The 22,006-nt window shown below is 44.2% G+C and overlaps 1 protein-coding gene across 4 annotated transcripts in view; it reads left to right on the forward strand.

Annotated features, from left to right (window-relative positions):
* The first annotated feature begins 94 nt into the window (after positions 1–94).
* The window catches only part of ACSF2 (acyl-CoA synthetase family member 2), a 62,120-nt gene continuing 40,208 nt past the window's right edge, over positions 95–22,006 (forward strand). Inside the window, exons 1-5 of one of the 4 annotated variants that reach the window (XM_083598191.1) lie at positions 95–151; positions 14,443–14,638; positions 17,680–17,808; positions 18,574–18,627; positions 20,579–20,697. In XM_083598191.1, coding sequence (XP_083454317.1) covers positions 17,740–17,808; positions 18,574–18,627; positions 20,579–20,697 — 242 coding nt within the window. In that variant the 5' untranslated portion in view covers positions 95–151; positions 14,443–14,638; positions 17,680–17,739. Of the gene's footprint in view, positions 152–6,286; positions 6,596–14,442; positions 14,639–16,168; positions 16,251–17,679; positions 17,809–18,573; positions 18,628–20,578; positions 20,698–22,006 lie in introns of those variants that run through there. The other 3 variants (XM_083598190.1, XM_083598193.1, XM_083598192.1) reach the window with 3 other exon arrangements.

Here is a 22,006-nt window from a genome sequence, read left to right on the forward strand (position 1 = left end):
GGGGAAAGGCGCGATAGCGGCCTCTGGAGGCTGACAGAGGTCATAGCTTAGGAGGTCTCGCTAGGCAGGTAAAACAGGTAAGGATTGAGAAGAGTGGACGCGGGGAGCCAAGTTTGCTGCCGCCGTTGTCGGGGTGAGGGGAAGAGTTGTGGTAGGTTGTTGCCTAATTGTGATACATACACACCCACCCCTACACGCCTTTGCCACCACTGCTTAATTAAATAAAAAAGAAAAACCAGAAGCACCTTCTTCGGCAACTTGAGTGCCCCTTTTCAACTTAAGAGCAAATATGCTGGTCCAGATATGTTGTGCACGATGCGAAACCAGCTGCAGTATTGAAAGAAAGGCAGAAACTTGTCATTTACCACAGTCTTCTGCCTTTTCGTCTATTATTATTGTTATTAGTGCTTTCCCCTCTAGAAAAATAGGTGCCGGTACTCAAGAGGAAGTTGTTACAGTATGTGCCACACTTTTTAACCACAAAAAGAGGTACCAGTACTGCGTGCCCTGGGGAAAAAGCACTTATTATTATTATTATTATTTACTAAATTTGTATACTGCCCTATACTTGCAGGTCTCAGGTGTTTGCAACATAAAATCACATTATTAAAACACAAAATACATAACAAAATCAACCCAATAAGTGTCCTCCTCCCCAACACATTTTATAATAGGGCATTGGATGTCAATCAGCCAAAAGCCTGGTTAAAGGGCAACATTTTTGCCTGGCGCCTAAAGGTGTATAATGAAGACACCAGACAAAACATTGGCACGAAGTGAGTGGGGTAGGGAGCAAAACACATCTCTTTCAAAGGGTGCATGCTTTGTTCAGAATCAGCCACATGGAATTCAGTGGGATTTATTCCCAGCAAGCATCAGGGCCGGCCTGCCCGTGAGGTGGGATGAAGCAGCTGCCTAAATTGGCGGGATCCCATGGGGCAGTGCTCCCTTAGGTGCCCCACCTGCTCCTGCTGCCACTGGGGTTGCACAGCTGTGGCTTCTGGCGAGATCTCACTGGAAGCCACTGCTGCTGTGTGACCCCAGTAAGTGTGGCTTTTGGGGTGACACCTTCCTGTTTCACATCAGGTGACAAAACAGAATGGGCCGCTCCTGGCAAGCAAATCCAAGATCAGGCTGCTTATTCATCAGTCACTCTTCCTCTCACAAATCTCTAACTTGTATATGGATTCGCACAAGGGAGAGTTGAAAGAAAGAGGAGCCTACTGCATTCATGGTGGATTACTTTTCATTCATGACACAAAGCAGTCTCCACAGTAGTTTCCAGTTTTTATGGACTCATAAAAACCGAACCATAAGTGGTTTACAGTGGCTTTTGGTGGCTTTTCTGGTTCATTGTGTGGCTCATTTCCTACCATGAAAAATCTGCTTCCAGACCTTTCTGAGTTCTGTAATACTACCTAAAACATGACAATGCTTACTGAGACAGAAGTGTTAAGCTCCTTGCTGTCTACAAAGCAAAGGCTGTGACATCGCTGTGAGTTGATTCAGGAAAGAAGGCTAAAGGTAAAGGGACCCCTGACCATTAGGTCCAGTCATGACCAACTCTGGGGTTGCGGCGCTCATCTCGCTTTATTGGCCGAGGGAGCCGGTGTACAGCTTCTGGGTCATGTGGCCAGCATGACTAAGCCGCTTCTGGTGAGAGGCCCCATTAGCTAAAGTGGTACCTCAGGTTGAGAACAGTTTCAGGTTAAGAACAGACCTCCAGAACAAATTAAGTTCTTAACCCGAGGTACTACTGTACTTTCACAGACAGCTGTAATTTGCCAGACCCAGAGCATGGCAGCATCCCCAAGCCCTTTAATATGTCCACTGTATTTCACAGTTCATGAGAAGTTTCACTAGACAGCTGGATTCTTTCTGCAGGAATGGCTAATAGAGGACACAAGATTCTTCATGCACTAAGTCATAGATGTTCAGAATAACTGGCATTTTAAAAAATCAAGGGCTTTAGAGATGCAGAACACACATGCTGTTATTTTATAAGGATGTGGATTAGGAAGGCAGGGCAAGAGCAGAGGAACAAATATGTTTCCTGAAAGATTAATTCAAGAGGCAGATCTGTTGTTAGCATTTGTCTGTCTTGGGAGACAATGGAGTGCGCCTTTGGGGTGAAGTCAAACCACTGGAGAATCACAGCGCCTGCTGAGGCTGTGGAAAACCCAGTAACTCGCAACTGCCGCCTCCTGTGTTGTTTTTGCTGCATTAGCAGCGTCGAAGTGACCTCTCTGGTGTGCAAACCTGGGTAGTGTGTATGGCAGAGGTCCTAGGCTAGAGGCATGATCACATGCCACACGACCCTAGTCGCCTCTTGGCCTCATCCAGCATGGCCCTTATGTTTTATGAATCCATGGAAACATTTAAAATGCCACTGTGTCAATTCTACTGGTGCTCCTTTGACACACTTGGCTGCCCGTCCTTCAGTTTGTGAGAGTCACTCAGGAAATTCCCCTACTTTGAATGGCTGTTAATGTGTAACTCATAGAATGCTTTCTGAGTGTGAATGGGCCATTTGATCCTTGATCTGTGTTGCCATAATTACTAATTATTATTTTATTATTACACAGCACAGTCCTGTGCTCATGCAGAAGTAAATCCCATTGTGTGCATTGGTGGTTACAATCTAGTTAGTTTGTATTTATTATTTCCGCCTTCAACTGCCTGAGACAGCTCAAGTCACAACTAGCCAAGGGCGTGCCCTTCAGACAGTTTTGACTACAACTCCATGCCTGTTGGCTATGTTGGCTGGGGCTTGATGGAAGTTGAATTCCCACAACACCTGGAACACATTGCATTATCCACCCTGGGCTTAAGCTGTTGGAGCATTGAAAGTTGTAAAATATACCAACAGGTTTGGCTCCAGTCTAGGCTATTTGTGGATGGAACTCTAACCACAAGGTCCTCTGCTGGAGGAAAAAGTGGGAAGTATTTCCCCCACTTCCCCACCTGCCCGTGTTCTCTGAATAGCTGGTTCAGAGGTTTGATCCCTCTTTAACAGCATGGGATGTGATGCTGGGGACTCCAGGGAAGATTGGCAAGGATCACCTTCCCACCTTCATCTAACAGTGCTTTTGCACTGGTACATGTGCCAATTGAACAGGTATTGAAAGGTTCATCTGCTGAGAGGTTCATTCATGCTGGTAACCAGTGCTTTTTTCTGGGGGTACTCAAGGGTACACAGTATCAGCACTTTTTAAAAGAAGAAGAAGAAGAAGAAGAAGAAGAAGAAGAAGAAGAAGAAGAAGAAGAGCAGCACTGGTTAAAAGTGTGGCACTTACTGTAACATCTTGATGGTGGATGCCAGCACCCTTTTTCTAGAAGAAAAGCACTGCTGGTGACCATTCAATAAATCAGGGGTAGGGACCATTAAATAAAACAGGTTGTAGTCCAGCAACCAGTGTTTGAAACTCTCGTTGTTCTAGGCATATTTTGCGACAGGGAATTTCATTAGAGCGAGCAGTTTCTGAGCTCTGGGCACAGTACTGCACCTAAGATTTCAGAATAAAACTGCAGAGTGTAAGGAAAGGAGGACCTTTTTCTGCCCACTTCCAGTTTCTCTCTGGAGACTGGAGAAGATGCCCTCTTAAGAATATTAGGGGGGTGGGCAGGAGAAGGACTAGACCGTGTGAAAAATGAACATATAACATTTTAGCTGCAGTTCATTCATTTTCAGCTTTGTATTCTTGTTATAAAAGAGCACCCTAGACATTCCGTTGTTGCACCCATAAGCTAGGTTTACGGTGCCATTTGGCTCCTAGCTTTCATATCTCAGTTTCTAACGCTGCCAGCAACATATGAAGGGTCACAATTCCCATCACCCTTGACTATTGGCTAGGCTGGCTGGGGCTGATGGGATTTGGAGTCTAGAAACATCTGAAGGGCCATTGGAGGGTAAGGATCAAATGAACCGCACATCCACACATCTAGCAAGACAGTTGCATGTGCTACTCATGAAAACACCATGTTCCTAAAGTTTACTTCCCACCCACAGTGTAATGCGTTCTGTACTTTGGTCTGTATTGTTGTGACAATATACTGAGGCAATTATCACTTTTATAATTTGGACATATATCTACACACCCTTTGTCCCATAAGGCTTGATGCTTTCTATGTCTCTTTAGGTTAGAGCACTAAGCATTAACTGTCAGCCGTCTTAATTTTTTTTTTTTAGTATGCAGGTAGTGGGGTACTCTTAAGAACAGAAAGCAAAGGTGGCAGACTTGGTCCATCTGAGAGAGGGGGGGGGAAACACAGTTGGTCTATTATCTTTCTTAGGACCAACCAAAATGTCACAAAACTGTGGCAAACTTTTAGGTTCTCCAGAATTCTTCATGTAAGATATTATTACATGCCACCCGAATCTCTGAGCTATGAGAGATTCCAGGCACTTACCCAAGGTCTGGTTTCCTTGGTATGAGGGACAGCAGAGACTGTGGTGTTTTTAGGATATATGGTTTATTTACACATATATACAACCTGAGCTTAAGGTGGAAGGACTCACAGCATTAACGCTCCAAAAGATCTTGTTTATCCCATAGTCACAGCTTTGGATTCCAGCATAAATCAGTCATGCCTCCTGTCTCTCTAGCTTCTGCCTGCTTCTAGCTGAACTCTCTCACACTGTTGGCTATTGTCCTTCCAGCTCCCTGCCAAGAGCTGGGCTCCTCCTTGCAGCCCAGCTCATTCATTTTTTCCTTTTCTTTTTTTTGGATGCTGATCATGGTGCTTAACTAAAGTAGATTTAACCCTTGCTGGATTCAGGACTCCAAGAAGTAGAAGGGTCTCAAAGCCTTATGCAGACTACCTCCCCCCCAAAAAAAACAGCACAACAACTTTACACAAAGCAAGAGGGAGGGGAAATTAAGAAAACAAAAATAAATAAGTACAAAAATTTGGCTAGAAGTTGTAGCCTTGAGGTCAGCTTGTAGACTATGTCCTAAAATGGAGATTGCAGGCTGAATGTGTCCCAGGAGATACAGCTATTAGGTTGTGTGTCTCTTCTGCTTTGTTATTTTGAACTTCTCTTTTCATGTGTGCCTCATGATATAATGAGCTTCCCAATATTTTAATAAAGGCTTCCCCCTTTATGCAGAGACACAATCTGTGTAAACAAACATGTTTTATCTTAAGCAGACCAGAGCTGGGAGGGCCAATCCTGCTCAACATGCAACCCTGGAAAAGCTGCTTGGCTTCAGTTTGTGCAGGGTGCTTTTGCTGAACGTGGAATACTGAACACTCTTCTGAGAGCTCTTAAGCTGAAAAAAGGATAGGCACTTTAATTATTTAGCTATTAATTCATGGATGTATTTGTATAACTCCCTCTCATGAAATACCAGGTTGGTGCACTTTAGGTTTAGTGTGTTTCATTTTCTAATACTTCACTATGGAAACTATATAGGACTGTTCTTCATATCTATGAAATCAAACAGTGGAATTGCTGATTCAAATTAAAAACAAACAGATCGTGGTTGTTGTAACAGTCCGTGGACCCTGCTTCAGGCAGCTTGAGTGCTGTCAGAGGGGAAAGAATGTGCTGTACAGGCAGGAGGGGGGCATGCAGCCCTGTAGGGTGTTCTGGGATACAGTACATGGTACCTCAGGTTAAGTACTTAATTCGTTCTGGAGGTCCGTTCTTAACCTGAAACTGTTCTTAACCTGAAGCACCACTTTAGCTAATGGGGCTTCCTGCTGCCACCGCACCACCGGAGCACGATTTCTGTTCTCATCCTGAAGCAAAGTTCTTAACCTGAGGTACTATTTATGGGTTAGCGGAGTGTGTAACCTGAAGTGTCTGTAACCTGAAGCATCTGTAACCTGAGGTACCACTGTATATGGTTGCTAGAGCACTGAGCTTGTTGAGGTAACTATCTCAAAACTTCATAGAAATTACAGCACAGTGCATGCCCTGCCAAACTAGTAGGTACTTTCACACCCTTATGGTGTGCCTGTCGAAAACACCACCCCACAAACAAAGCGGAACCTAGGCAGAAGTGCCAACTTGAACAATATGTGGGGGGCGGAGGAGTGCAGAGTCAGTCAGATTGTAGCTTTCTCCTCTCCCGAAATGCGAGAGGCTCCTTCTGTTTTCAAGCGATGCCTTATTAGACCGAAGGCTGCGCTGAGAGAGCGAGCTGCGGGCGAAAGAACCGCTCGCTCGCCTTCCCAGCCTCGCCTCGCCGTCCTCCGCGCTGGGCGACGGAGTTCTTCAGCTGCACCTAAGGGGCTTCTTCCAGCCGCCTCCTTCTTCCCCGCCCGCCTCCGCTTCCTTCTCTCTAACGAGGCTGCAGGAGGTGCTGCAGCCGGGCGGGCTGAGCGCCGGCAGCGCCGCCCCGTTTGCCTCCCATTCCCTCCCACACCCCCAGCTCCCACCCTCCTCCTAGCTGCTCCCGGCCGGCCGGCGGCTCTTCCCCTGCCCGAGGGAGAGGCAACTGCAAGCAGCGGGGCTGTGGCGGGGGCTACGCCTCTGCTGGGAGAGGGGGCCCATGGCTTCTGCCACCGGCCTGCTGAAGAGAGTCGCCCGGGAGGGTTGGGCAGTGCTGGTGGCTCGAACTGGTCTCCGGGGCATTCATCGGGTCAGGTACAGGGGGCCAAAGGAACAGATGCTCTGGGGTGAACGGGGCACCCCAAGAAATGGGGGTGGGGGCTGGGAGCCCATAGGGTTTCACTTTCTTTTTAAGGGTCAAATAACTTGGGGTGCTATATTTGGAGCTGTTGCGCTCTCCCTCTTCGGGGCTGGAGAGAAGAGGGTGATAGGAATGCAAAGGGGCTGCCAGGGTCGATTTGCGCTTGCCAGAGAAAAGTTGGGATGAAGGTATTTTGAGGACACGGGGTGGGCGGGAGTGGTGCGCTGCGGGGAGGGGAGGAAGTGGCAATATATACGGTATATATATATATCCGGACATAAATTCGGGGGTGTTATGCCAAGAGGCCATTGATTCAGGCGTAGGTTAGTGCAGCAGAGGCTTGAACGGAAGCAAAGCAAGTGAAGAGAAGTGAAAAGAGTTCAGCGGAATCCCCATTATCAAAAAGATACTTTGGGCAGATCCAAACTTTTGGGGATTTTTTTTGGTGTGGGTTGTTTTGTGTGGTTGTGTGTCTGTCTGTGTGTGTTTGCAAGTGTCTTCTGCAACAAGTCCCTGATGCAATAGTAGTGGATTTATATACCACATCGACACATGCATCATTTTTAAAAAGTTGTTCTGGGATGCTTCCCCATGTTACTGCATTATTGCTGTCCAGAAGGGCACTTCTGCATGACAGCACAACAAAAGGGGAACTAAACAAACAAACAAACCAGAACATTTGTGGTTTCAAAAGTTACAGGATTTCAGAGGAGGGTGACCAAGATAATGAAGGGTCTGGAAATCAAGCCTTGTGAGGAACAGTTGGGGGAGTTGGGTACGTTTTGTCTAGTAAAGAGGAGTCTTGAGAGATGATAGCCATCTTCAAGTATCTCAAGGGCTGTCATATGGAAGATGGAGTAAGCTTGATTTCTCCTGCTTTGGAGGCCAGTGGCCTCAAGTGACAAGGAAGGAGATTCTGACTAGACATCAGGAAGACCTTTTTGACAGTAAGAGATGTTCAACAGTGAAACAGACTCCCAACGGGAGGTGGTGGATTCTCCTTCCTTGGAGGTTTTAAAGCCGAGGTTGGATGGCCATCTGTCATGCATGATTTAGCTGAAATTCCTGCATTGCAGGGGGTTGGACTAGATGACCCTCAGGGTCCCTTCCAACTCCACAATTCTATGACTCTATGATGTAAGGCAACCTGTTTAGGCACCATTCTCTCTCGTGTGTGTGTGTGTTTGAGAGGGGGGGAAATATCCTGCTCCCCCTCTTTCAGTGTTTTACTCTCCCCACCCTCTAAAAAAATCCCTGTGGACACCCATGCTCCCTTTTTGCCTTGTGATTCAAACTGCCATAGACTTGGTGGGAAAGGGGCAGTCAAAGCACAAAAGAGCAGCATGATTTCAACTGGTGCACAAAAGAGAACACAAGTAGGGTGAATTTGAGTAATGTGACCCTTGCGTAATACATCTCCGTTCCCAGAGGGCCATCTGCATAACTCTGGATTTTCTTCCTTTCCCCTCTGATTTCCATGGGGATGGTGTTGGAATATAGAGCAGAAACACTCACCTTGGGTCAACTGGTATAAAGGGTGGTTAGAACACTCAAGCTCTGTATGTGATGCCCCTGGGTTATATTTCAATGCCATGATTTTGTCTGGATTTAATTACTTTTTAAAAATGATTCCTCGAGTCCTGAACCACTTTTCTTGCAATCATCAAAGCTAGTTTTCATGGGAGACTTTTGTATTTCCGGGCTCAGCTGCCATCTTCATATTGTACCAAGGTCTGCGTTTCCCATCACATCCTGCTTTTGCAGCTAGAGTTCCCATGTTGTCCTTGGCTCATTTGCTGATACCAGAGGTAATTTTGGCAAATATTGCCTAAGGGAATGCATGTGCTTTGGGGTCAGCAGTTTCACTAGAAAGTGAACTCTGCTGTCTTTACTGGTAAGTTTATCTGCTCAGTGGGTATCTCTGACTGTCAACGTACAAAGTAACTGATTCAACACACCTTTTAAAGATATTTACCTTGTTGTCTTTCCAAGCTTTTGAGCTGAGATGATAATGCAAATTAGAAGTACAGGGTCTAAACTAGTAAACTCCGCAGCCCAGCATTATGCTTCCAAGGGCTCTTTTGTGCTGCTTTTCATAGAATTATAGAATCATAGAATCATAGAGTTGGAAGAGACCACAAGGGCCATCGAGTCCAACCCCCTGCCAAGCAGGAAACACCATCAGAGCACTCCTGACATATGGTTGTCAAGCCTCTGCTTAAAGATCTCCAAAGAAGGAGACTCCACCACACTCCTTGGCAGCAAATTCCACTGTCGAACAGCTCTTACTGTCAGGAAGTTCTTCCTAATGTTTAGGTGGAATCTTCTTTCTTGTAGTTTGGATCCATTGCTCCGTGTCCGCTTCTCTGGAGCAGCAGAAAACTTTCTCCCCACAGAATAAACAGGATTGCTAATAAAATGTCATACTTGCCTTATAGAATCATAGAATCGTAGCATTGGAAGGGATCCAAGTGTCATCTAGTCCAACCCCCTGCAATGCAGGAATCTCAGCTAAAGCATCCATGGCAGATGGCCATCCAACCTCGGCTTAAAAACATTCAAAGTAGGAGAGTCCACCATCTTTTGTGGGAGTCAGTTCCACTGTCAAACAGCTCTTACTGTCAAAAAGTTTTTCTGAATGTTTAGTCAGAATCTCCTTTTTGGAACTTGAAGCCATTGGTTGGAGTCCTACCCCCCAGAGCAGGAGAAAACAAGCATGTTCCTTCTTTCATGTGACAGCCCTTAAGATATTTGAAGAGGGCAAACATATCTCCTCTCAGTCTCCTCTTTTCCAGCTAAACAAACCCAACTCCTTCAAGCCCTCCTTGTAAGGCTTAGTTTCCAGACCCTTGATCATCTTGGTTGCCCTCCTCTGCACACATTCCAGCTTGTCAACATCCTTCTTAAATTGTGGAGCCCAGAATTGGACACAGTATTCCAAGTGTGGTCTGACCAAGGCAAAATTGAGTGGTACTATTACTTCCCTTGATCTGGACACTATACTTCTGTTGATGCAGCCTAGAATAGAGTTCGCTTTTTCCCTATGATCATCATGCTTTTTGTCCCTTTCCTCCATTGAAACAATTTGTCATTCTACTTCTCCCACTCCAGCAAAGTTTGACACATATTTTATAACTCTGCTGTAAATGATGCTGCTGGAGAAGCAAAAATCTGAGTATATCATTACCCACAAATCTTGACCACCCCACCTCCCATGTTGCAAACTGAGATGTATACATATTAGACACCAGTTCTTGCTTGGTTGTGTTGGATCTAGGTGGTTTTTGGTATCAGACTCACATCCTTGGGGTTAGTAACCCCTGAAATACAACTTTTTTCACCTATTAAAATTTCCTTGTTATTCCTACTGCTAAATTGACAGGAACCCTGCTCTGTTTCACATTGTCTTGTCCTATAGGCCAGGGGAACCAATGTAATGCTCTCTAGATGTTGGAGGACTCCAGGTTCCCAGAAAGGATGGCTGATGACGGGAGTTGTAATTCAGAATAACAGGATGTAAAATACACAGATAATCAGGAAGAACAACTTTCTTCGTCTGTTTTCACCAGCTCCTTCTAAATCCTGCTTTATTTGCACTTTCCCTACTGTAAGAGTTTTGCCACTGTGCCAGGTCTAAACATTGCCAGTTACTAGCTGTTCCTTTGGATCTAAATCTCCATGGAAACTTCAGAAGAAGGGGAATGTCAGTCTTCTCATATTTGCTTAGTGCCCAGCCTTCAGAAGATGTTGCATCTCTTGCACAAAGAATCAGCAAACCTTTAGAGTTTTGCAGAGCCTCTGAAAGCCTCTTTTCCTTATTTGATAGAAGTAGTTCACTGCTTTGGGTGTTCCATATTGGGGTGCAAAGCAGCTTACATTTTTTATAGCAACAGTTGCATTATTCCCCCATTATCCCCTTTTCATCTGCATCTCTGACAGCTAATTTCATGCTTTAAAAAGAACCTGGGAGTCTTGGAAGTTCCTGGTCCTACAGTTGCCAAGAACAGGATTTTGGGCATGGAAGAATTGAAGCTACCAAGGCAATTGTGTCAAAACACACATTAATCTTATAGCAGAAGTGGAAGTTTTGTTTCCACAGAAGAGCCTGATCAGATTCATAGGCTTTATTCGCATGCAGTGTTGCACTAGGTCAGTGCTATGTGGAGGGCCTCTGGGAGTGAAAGTGTTGGGCTTGCAGGCTCCTCCTACGTCCCTCACTTTCTCCCTTGAAGGCGGGAGGAGGATTTCTGCAGAGCTGAGTTTCACTTTCAAAGAATCTAATCTTGATGTTACATATATGTGCTGACGGTCGGCTCGTTCCTAAAGAAGGCAGCCATGTGACATTGAATTGGCCTGCTGTCATTAAAGTTGTCAGTTCCTCAGCCAGCTTCCAGATTGGTGCAGCAAACACCCATGAAATATACGAAGTAAATACTATGCTGTAATTTTTAAAGAAATATTTATTTGGGGAGTGGGTTGCGTTGCTGGAGGAGGTATTTGTAGCCTGGGAATGTTCCTGGATGTGACATTTTATCTGTTGGGCAAATGGCAACATATCAGTTCCTTTAAGTGAAGGACCAATAATTTTGTGTGTGTATGTGTGAAGGTCCTTTCTATTTTTATTTATTTAGTTTGTTAATTTTACATCCTGCCTTTCTTCCCCAAGGAGTTTGAGGAATTGATTTGCCAATTTTAGAGTGTTGTATTTCTAGGCAGCTTCTGGTCCTCCAGATGTCATTAGACTACAACAGGAAGGCCATAGCTCATCTGTTTTGCATGCAGAAGGTCTCAGGTTCAATCTGCGGCATCTCTAGGTGGGGCTGGGAGAGACACCCTGCCTGAAACCCTGGAGAGCTACTATCATCATTGAGCTGGGTGGACCCAATTGTCTGTCTCAGTAGAAAGCAGCTTCTTCTTCTGCTAACTCCATCATTCTTGACCATTGGTCATGATGGTTGGGGCAAAGTGAGAACGTGCCACCCCACTGCCAATACTTCCTTTACCTGGGTTGTGCAGCAGTGCTGAAAAGCGGCACCCACCTCCAGTGGTGGGTTCCAGCAACATTTGTGAAATTTCATGATATTTCGCCGCAAGCTAAGGGGTAGCAGTGTGCCCTTGAGGGCACCACCTCTCAGATTTCTGCCACCTGAGGTGGCTGCCTCACTCTGCCTCATGGGCAGGCTGGCACTTTCAACAGCATTTGGAAAGCCACAGGCTAGCTACCCCCTCTTCTAGGGCATGTGTAAGTGACTGGTGAGATATGAGGTTGGTAGCTTCGAAATTTGGTGGTTTTGTTTGTGCGGACAGGTGTGCTATTGTACTAGCAAGAAACAGCTTCTTACCTTCCCTCAGCTTCTCCCAGTGTGTTTCCTGGGAACTGAAAACTCATAAATTATAGGTCTGTTTTCCTGCAAAATCTTACCAGCTCTATTTACATAACCTGCTCAGCAATTTCCCAATAAAAAATAAAAGGATAATCCTATTGAACATTTGCCTGCTGGTTTATACCTTTCTCTGTTTGTTCTCTTTTTTCTTGATCACCTCCATTCTGCCATAGCAGCAATATTATGGCCTTGGCTTGAAATGTAATAAAAGTGGGTAACCTGTGCAACTGCACGAAATGGAAGATTAGGAATACGAGGTTTTGCCCTTCTTTACTGCCCTAACCTTTCCCCACAATGAGTTCCACTGTAACAGGAATGATTCCCCTCTGTTCTGCATTTAAGACAGACATAACCTTTTTTAGAGTAGTGGGACTGATTTTGGACATGCATTCTGCTCTTGCAAAACGAACACACCTTTTCCTGTCCAGGTTTTCAGTTACTGTTCTCCAGGTTTTCAGAAAAAAGCCCATGGTTGGATGTGCCAATTGGTGAATGTCTATGATGTCATTAAGACACTTCCTTCATTGGCCAGAATTGTTTCATAACTCTTTTAACACCCACCCACCCACCTATATCTATTGTTAAATAAGGACAAACATAGAAATGAACAAATGCACATGTATTACTTGCATTTATTTATTTTGTTCAAAATTGCACTTCAGTCATATGGAGAAGGGAAGGATTGATGGCTGGCCCAGCATCTCATGCAGTGAAATGTGGTTTGTCACACAAATTATAATGCTAGAAGGAAACTGAACTCACATTGGAGGCAGGTAGACTTGAACCGACAAGGGAAAGAGTCGCCATTTATTTATTCAGACATTCATTCATCTTAAACATTTATTTACCATCTCTCCTGAGTTTCTGAGATGATCTATGTGGCTAATAACCACCAAAATTTAGAAGTATATGCATATAGTATAAAAATAAACAGAGCAGCAGAGAAAAGCACAGTTTGGCAGAGAAAAGGAGCAGCAGTTAAAAACCATAGTTTTGTAGAAGAAATCCCCAATAAACCCCAAGGCCTAAGGACAGAATCCTGAACTGAAGATCTACCACAAATGGGGTCTGTAGGGGCACTCTTACATTGTGGTGCAAAGCTATAGGATAGGAGCACATGCTTTTGAGTTCTGTGGGCCCCTCTGTGTGTTGGTAGCATGTGCGTGTTGTTATAAGCACAGTCCCTGAGGAAATGGCACGTGTTTTCCTTACGCTTTTCAATGTTCTGTGTTGTGATTTCCCCCCTCTCCTAGGCTGAGCTTGCATGAGATACTTTCAGCTGTTATGCTGCTACTATGCTGGTAGATCTCCTCCCTGAGCATAAAACTAGATAAATAAATAGTATCCACTGTTTACAGACCTGGTATCTACCTTTAACTTAAACATGCATGTGGGGCCCATTTCTTTCTTTCTTTCTTTCTTTCTTTCTTTCTTTCTTTCTTTCTTTCTTTCTTTCTTTCTTTCTTTTTTACCTAGGTGGCAGTGCTACAGCTGCGCCCCATCTTAGATCAGGCTGAGACCTAGTAGGGGGTCCTGCCTGACCCACCAGCTGAAGGCCAGTAGGATTCTCTGTTGAACTAGGAGTCAAATTACCGTATTTTCCGCTCTATAAGACGCACCAGACCACAAGACGCACCTAGTTTTTGGAGGAGGAAAACAAGAAAAAAAATATTCTGAATCTCAGAAGCCAGAACAGCAAGAGGGATTGCTGCACAGTGAAAGCAGCAATCCCTCTTGCTGTTCTGGCTTCTGAGATAGCTGCGCAGCCTGCATTCGCTCCATCAGTGGCGTAGCGTCGGTTGTCAGCACCCGGGGCAAGGCAAGTAATTTGCGCCCCCTAACCCGTGGATTTGCGCCCCCTAACCCGTGGATTTGCGCCCCCTAACCCATGGATTTGCCCTAACCCCAGATGTTGCGCCCGGTGCGGCCCGCCCCCCCTGCACCCCCCACGCTACGCCACTGCGCTCCATAAGACGCACACACATTTCCCCTTACTTTTTAGGAGGGAAAAAGTGAGTCTTATAGAGCAAAAAATACGGTATTCCATCCCTGGTTACGCCTGGTTATATTTAAGGAACAGGGAAGTAGTTCTGAGGAACACCAAGCAGAGAATAGAAACCTAGAACATCTACAATTTTAGATTATCATTTTTAGTTCCACATTCAAATAACATTTTTCTCCCCTGACTTTTCGTTGTGAAACAGTGATAAAGTTTGCAGCAGCAAATATTTCTGTGCACCACTGAAAGTTCTCCATATGCTGTGACTAGCACACATAGGTTGATGATAATTCTTATGGTTTGTTTTTTCCTCCCTTTGACTATATCAAAGAAGACCATGCACCCTAACTCTTTCTTCTTCCGGCTGTGAACGACATTGCCCCTTGCAATTTCTGCATCTCATCTGTTCTCTTTACAGTTCTCTACAAACCGATGCACCCCCTGCCACACCTATAGCAAGCAAAAGCTATCTCCATGGGGTGACAGACATTCCGCTTCTTGGGAAAACTGTGGATCAGTGCCTGGAAGAGACAACCCACCGGTGTCCTGATCGAGAAGCCTTGGTGTTCCCTCTAGAAGGGATTCGGAAGACGTTTGCGCAATTGAGTCAAGATGTAGGTGGCTCACGATTCCTTTGTTACTGAATCTAGGGATGCGCACAATGTATTTAAAGCATTTAACCCTGCTCCACAGCTAAAAGCGGTTTCCAGAGTGGCTTACAAAAATCAGCACTAAGACATATTGATAAGATAGCCTATACTTTAAAAGGCCTTTGAAGCAGTAGCTTCCAGATGACCCAAAATGGAAAGATTTTTTTTGCCAATTAATTTTTATTGCTTTTCAGTTTTTTTTAACTAATTGCCATCAAATTAATTCAAATTTAATACAAATTTAAAAGGCCCCACTGGCTTGATATTTCACTACTCACCCTTATTTACTGCTCAGTATTGCATACATTTCCAAGTTATATTTCAAAAAATGTAACATATTTTAGCATTTTATCCTTATCCCCCCCCCTTCTTTCAAAAATGCAAAGATTTAACAAAAACCAGGTTATATGACTTTGTGGGCGTAATTGAACATAGTGTAAGGAGATCATTCTGTCAGTGCAAGCATTTCTGTTAACCCAAGTGAACAATCTCCCCTTTCTAGGGGTTTTCCTGACCCTCCTCCCCAAAAAGGAAAAAACCGAATAGCTGTAAATAAAATAAAATTAAAAAAACCTGTCAGAATAAAAGCTGTCTACAATACCAAACAGCTGCATTTCTAAAGACTCTATCTAGCATGTCTGGAAGCTGCCTCTACTGTCCAAAAAGACCTTTCCAAAATTCCAGATGTTTTGAGGGTTTGTTGACGGTGGTGAGAAGACCATTCTGCACATGGTCAAAGATAATAGCCTTCATTTTTCACGGTTCTTCGAATTGAATTTTAGAACTGAATATGGCTTTTGGGACTAGGCATTGGTAAAGCTTTTTGTTCAAGGAGAGCACAGAAAATCTCAAGTTGGTCCATTTTAACCCTAAGCAATAATCGGAACCCTTATAACCCATATAATTGACAGTTACAATGTCTGGGGCATCTAGGTCTGCCCTTGAGAGCAGTTTGGAATCTTCAGCTGTCCAGAATGTGCTAGCCTGCTTAGGTAGTATTTGCTTTTTATGAGTTCTACTAGTTGCTAGTTTGCTGCAGAGTTAAATTCAAGACCTTGCCGCTCACCTTTAAAGCCCTTCTGGGCCACACTGATCCTTGAGCAAGCAACATTTTGTGTGCGAGTTCCTTTCCATTCTTTGAGTTTTTAGGGTGAAAATCTCATGGTAGTTCCTGCAAAATCTTATTTCTCTGGGATGGGCCCCGAGCACTGGAATCATTTACGAAAGTTGATGCAACAAATTCTGGGAAATGGTCCGTTGAAACACGCTGTCAATACCTTTTCTCTCCTTTTTTTATGTTGTAATGCCAGGTTTACCTGACCCTGTTTTAATTTCTCCTAGCCATTTATTGTTGTCGTGATTTTATGGGTGCTTTATTTTTTCTTAAGCCGTAAGCTGATTTGAGAGCAGTTGCTGAAAAGCAAGTCTCTAAAGCTGCCTGGAAATAAATAAATAACAAGTATCCTAAAAGTAAGATGGACTTAATTGTTCCAGATGATGATGATCAAAGCTTGGATAAGTTTTCCAGAGTGGGACTGAGCAGCTACTGAAAGCATCTGTCTGCAACGCTTTGAAGGTGATCTCATGCATGTTTACTCAGAAATTAGTTCCACTGTACTTTAGTGGGACTTAACTCCCCATTAAATGCATGGGATTTTTGGGTGCAAGGCTCAGACTAGCTAAAGCTTTATAAGCTATTTAGAACTGGGGCTGGGAAGCTGTGGCCCACTTGATGTCGTGGAACTCCAGTCCCCCATCAGGCCCAGCAACTGTGGCCAGTTGTTAGAGGGGCTGGGAATTATAGGCCAGCAACATCTGGAGTTAGGACATTAATGTTTTAATGCTGCTTGTAGTGCTTTTCATCACACATCAGTTAATCTCAGGTTGTTTTCACTCATTCTGCTTAGGGCCAATCTAATTGTGATGTAGAAGTGTGTGGGTGCCTTTCTTCCATCTTTCGTTTTACCCTACAATGGAGCAGAGCAATGATAGTGTCCAGCTAATTTTCACCACTCCACAGCCCTCACCCAAATCCCTCCCCACTCTCTTACTATTAGGAGAGGGAAACATGCAGGCACAAACCCAGTTCCCGTATGTTCTGGTCTCTGTGGCTTATGGTAGCTTTGCAGGACCTTTGTATTCTGTATTATCATACATAGTCCTGGTCAGGTACCAACGGGGCTGCTTCTAGCAAACAAAAAAGACATAGAGAGCGGAATATCTACTGCTCTCATGTCACATTTTACCTTGAACCTCTCTTGGGCATGTCAAAATCAGATATGTAAATTTAAATGTGGCTTGTGTCAGTTTTATTAAACAATTCAAGACTTTATCACAAAGTTAAAATAACAATCCAGTAAGAAATATGAAATAAAATAATAAAAATGAGGTGGAAACTGTTGATTTGATTGACATCCTATGCCCTTTTAAAATGTGGTGGGGGGTTTTTTTGGGTGGGGGGAGGTTACTGGGTTGTTTTTATTTTGATTATGTATTTTGTGGTTTTATATTTTGATTTTATTCTGCGAACCGCCCTGAGACCTCCGGGTATAGGGCGGTATATAAATTCAATAAATAATAATAAAAGTAATACCAAACAAACAAACAAAATAAACAAAATCCAGTACTCATAGCCATTACCCTTAAAATAAAATACATTCTTAAGAGACTACACAGTGAATTAAATGGTAGAATCCTATGAGCTTTTAAATCAATTGGTGGCCCTCCAGAAAGGTGAATTTCCTTCAGAACATAGGTGTTTGGTCTGAATGCAACCAACACACCATCTTCTGATTATGAAGAAACTTGTTTGATGCTCTTTAACCATCTTGCCTTGGGAGATGAACATAACCAGCTGCCGCCATATTCCTTTCCTTTAGCTTTTTAGATTCTTCTGTGTCGTCAGTGCACAGTGTGGAACGTTCATCTCACATGCTCCATCGTTCCCCACCTGTCTAGCTCAATCTTCTGAGACTGGGGTTTTCTCTCTATCTCCTATTCTCTAGGTAGAACAGGCAGCACAAGGACTTCTGGCCCTTGGTTTGAAAAAGGGTGACCGGCTGGGAATGTGGGGTCCCAACAAGTACGAATGGGTCCTGATGCAATTTGCCACGGCGCAAGCAGGAATCATCCTGGTAAGTTCCTTCTGCTTATGGACAGCTGAGAGGCTTGGTGGCTGGTTAAGGAAAAACCCAAGAACTCCCTAGATGAACGTCATGCTGGGGAAGAGAGCTTGTATATTTAAAGAACACGCGCTTGTATATTTAAAGAACATTCACAATACCATTCAGTATCGACACAACTGCACACACCTTTAAGGTTAGTGTATAAAAGTGTTTGGATTTGTATTTTGGCAGAAAGTAACTACTCTTACTGTATGACTGGGAATCATCTATCTTGTTTGGCTGAAGAATTTTGTAGAATTCAGAAGCTTTTTTAAAAACAAGCAAACAAACAAACAAATATCCTTTGGTTTAATGAAAGTTGTATTTTATCTAAGACCCAATAGACTCATCTTGCAGATATTGGCAGAATGGGGAGTTCTTTCTCCTGCACTAGCTGGAGGGTTTGTGGTGACATCGCACTGCATATTTTGTATTTATTTTCTGTTTTGGTATCAGTGGAGTACAAGCCAGGAGATGCTTTCCTGGCAGCTGGTATATAAATATTTTAAATAAATAAAAATTACATTGGGAAACAGTGGCAACTTGTGTTAGGAAATACTCTCCTGTTTCCACTAAGTGACAATTAATTAAAACGCAAGTGGGGTTTAGGCCCGGTTTGTATTCTTCATTCTCTGAAACCGATACTAGGAGACCTCTGACCTCTCAACACACACAATCACTGTTTAGCAGTACATGGTTAAGAAGCTGTATCTCTGATTAATTTATCTTTTCCAGGTGTCTGTGAACCCAGCGTATCAATCCCAAGAGCTGGAGTTTGTGGTGAAGAAGGTACGACAAGGCGTGTTGTGGTCAGCACTGCTTGTTTTCATCCACAGCGCTTTCTGAAAACACTTGAAGCTCTGGAAATGCGTTGATTAAGTTAGCAGTTTGATTTGGAGGAAAGTATAGAAAAAGGCAGCCCAAACAATAATTTGGCAATGGCTAATGGGTTTGGAGCTTTGGTTTAGAGGAAAAGCTGACTGAAGAGAATGGGGGCTGTATGTTTTTCTCTCATAATACTGACACGTGTGGTTGTTGAATCAAGTTAATTGGCAGTTGACTGAGGGCAGGCACAAACGAAAAGTCGTCCCCCCCCCCCCAAATCAGAATGAACTGATGGATTTTGTTACTATGAGCTAAGGTGACTTTTTAAAAAGTATAAGACCAATACCCAGATGCTAAAATTGAGCATTTATGTTCATGGACTGTATTTTCTTATATTATATTTATATCCCATGGTTCCTCCAAGGAGCATATATGGTTTTTCTTTGTTTTGTTTTTGCTTCTTTCAACATTTCCTAATCAACATAGTCTCCCTCTATGGCAATTATCGCTGACTTAAGCCTTTCAACTTTCTTATCCCTAATAATGAGGGATTAAAGCTATTAAGTGTCTTGTGAAAAAAATTAATCCCTGCCCAGATTAAGAGGCCTCTTGTATTTACCTTTCTGGTTTAGCTTTGGAGCTAAATCATTAAAATACCATGGGAGGTGAAATACAAAAGCTGCAGTAGGTGATTCTACTTCTTGCTTGCTCTCGCTGTGGGAAAAAGTTTGGAAGCAATAAGACAAGCTTATCTGGCACTAGTGGCCTTGCAAAATGCTGTTTCAGCTTGCAAATGTTTCTTGCTTGTTGGTTTGCAGTTCTTACTGCTCCTATTTTTCCTATGTGTTTGTTTCCTTCCTCGTTGGCCGACACTATGAGAACATCTTCGTAATGTTCTTAAGAGTAACTTCCACTGAATTCAGCGGGATGTATTTTCAGTGCTCTTTCAAAGGATCAAGCTTTGAGGCTGCTTTCTGTGCACACTAACCTGGAAATGAGTCTCATTAAGGGCTGGCCCTGCGGTGGCAAAACTCTGAGTATACCTGCCTCAAATGGGCATATGGAAATGACCATCTGCCTGCATTTTGGGCACACAGACTGGATCTCCTTCATTCCAGAAGACATGATTGAGAGGCTCTTGGTGTCCACAGGTCTCCCACGGCATAAGTGCAGTTGTAAAGTGGAGGGTATAAAGATGCCACTGTATTATTAAAAGGAGAAAAGAGTATCCCAGTGAAGTCTTGATAATTTAATTTACTGTTGCAATGCTGCTGGAGCATACAGTAAGGCATTTTATTCTTTGTGTTAGCCGTTTTGAGGGTTTTGGGGGTGTTGTTTTTTACAATCAAGTGGTGTATCATTTTTAATAAGTAGATTGGAAGGGGTAAGGTAAAGGTAAAGGGACCTCTGACCATTAGGTCCAGTCGTGGCCGACTCTGGGGTTGCGGTGCTGATCTCGCTTTATTGGCCGAGGGAGCTGGCGTACATCTTCCGGGTCATGTGGGCAGCATGACTAAGCCGCTTCTGGGGAACCAGAGCAGCGCATGGAAACGCCGTTTACCTTCCCACTGGAGCGGTACCTCTTTATCTGCTTGCACTTTGATGTGCTTTTGAACTGCTAGGTTGGCAGGAGCAGGGACCGAGCAATGGGAGCTCACCCCGTCGCGGGGATTCGAACTGCTGACCTTCTAATCGGCAAGTCCTAGGCTCTGTGGTTTAACCCACAGCAACACCCACATCCCTATAGGAAGGGGTAGGGGTACGCAAAAGTTCACCTAGAGCAGTAAAAGACAGAACAAAAGCATGCTGGCTGATGCTGAAAAGACTGCTGTGGTTCAAAACACCTGGAATGGCTGCTCTTTTGCACAGGTTGCCTTGTGTCCCATTTGCTTCATCCTTATGTGTATCTCTCTAGGTTGGCTGCAAAGCACTGGTGTTCCCTACACAGTTCAAATCACAGAAGTACTATGAGATCTTGAAGCAAGTGTGCCCTGAGTTGGAACATTCTAATCCAGGAGCATTACAGAGCAAGAAGTAAGTGTTCACTGAGCATTTGCTCATTAGTCTCCTCCAAGGCCCGATCCTAAACACTGTTTTCATATTGATAAAGTGCCCAGATAAATACCCACACAATCAATCAAAGGATCCACAAGATCAAGAGCGGGAGGGGCTTTCAGATTTTCTATTACATTGGAGTACACCATAAGGGAAACACAATGATGAGTTTAAGGACCGTTTCAGTTCTTTCACTTTTTCACCCCTTGTGTCAGGGACTGGACTGAGGAGGAGTGGTGGGGACTGGCCAGCCGCCTTCTCCTGAACCTTCCCAAGTACAGGAGGACAGTATAGATTTAGAACAGTGGGTTGCAGAAGGGCATAGTTCAGAGGCTGCAGAGGGGAGAAGCTGGAAAATCTTGGAAGAGGAACAGCAGGAAGAAGAAGCACCAGGGGAGAGACAGCTGACAGCCAGTGTCTTTAGAAAGCATTCCTGACCCCGCCCCCCCCAGGACCAGGCGTGCATTGAGCGTAGTAGAACAGAGAGCTCAGAGGCAGAAAGCTCAGATGAGCTGACGCAGGGAGAGATGTAATGTGGTGGGACTTTACTTGGAGCAACACCATTTTTTTTTAGGGAAGACTGCATTCCTTCATCTCTTTCTGTGAATACAGTGGTACCTCGGGTTACATACGCTTCAGGTTACATATGCTTCAGGTTACACACTCCGCTAACCCAGAAATAGTGCTTCAGGTTAAGAACTTTGCTTCAGGATAAGAACAGAAATTGGGCTCCGGCGGTGCAGCGGCAGCAGGAGGCCCCATTAGCTAAAGTGGTGCTTCAGGTTAAGAACGGACCTCCGGAATGAATTAAGTACTTAACCCGAGGTACCACTGTATTATTAAATTACGTGGTAAGAACTTTTAATTGTTTCTCTGCTTCTTGGCTGTTACCATGGGAGGGATCGTATTCCCTGAAACCTGACACTTTGCCACATTCCTTAGGATAGGGAAGCTGCGGCTTTCCAGATGTTGTTGGACTCCCAACTCCCATCAGTCCCAGCCAGCAAAGCCAAAGTTCAGAGATGGTGAGGACTGTGTTCCAACAACATGTGGAGGAACCCCTCTCTTCTGTCCCTTTGTAGCTGCCTGAGGCAATGAGAACCAGGACTATGTGAAGCTCTCTACACTAATGTAAAGCCGTTGTCTCACTTAACCCACCATGGTTTTGTGACTGGCACGCCAAGGTCTCAGGCTGACGTCCAGTAAAAGGATTTCAAGTAGCAGGAAAGATGTGCCAAACAGTTATTATGGGCCCTCCTTGAGAGCAGCCTGAATACTCACAAGCTGT

Source organism: Podarcis filfolensis, assembly GCF_964270895.1.
Source record: "Podarcis filfolensis genome assembly, chromosome: 2".
NCBI classification, from domain to species: domain Eukaryota; kingdom Metazoa; phylum Chordata; class Lepidosauria; order Squamata; family Lacertidae; genus Podarcis; species Podarcis filfolensis.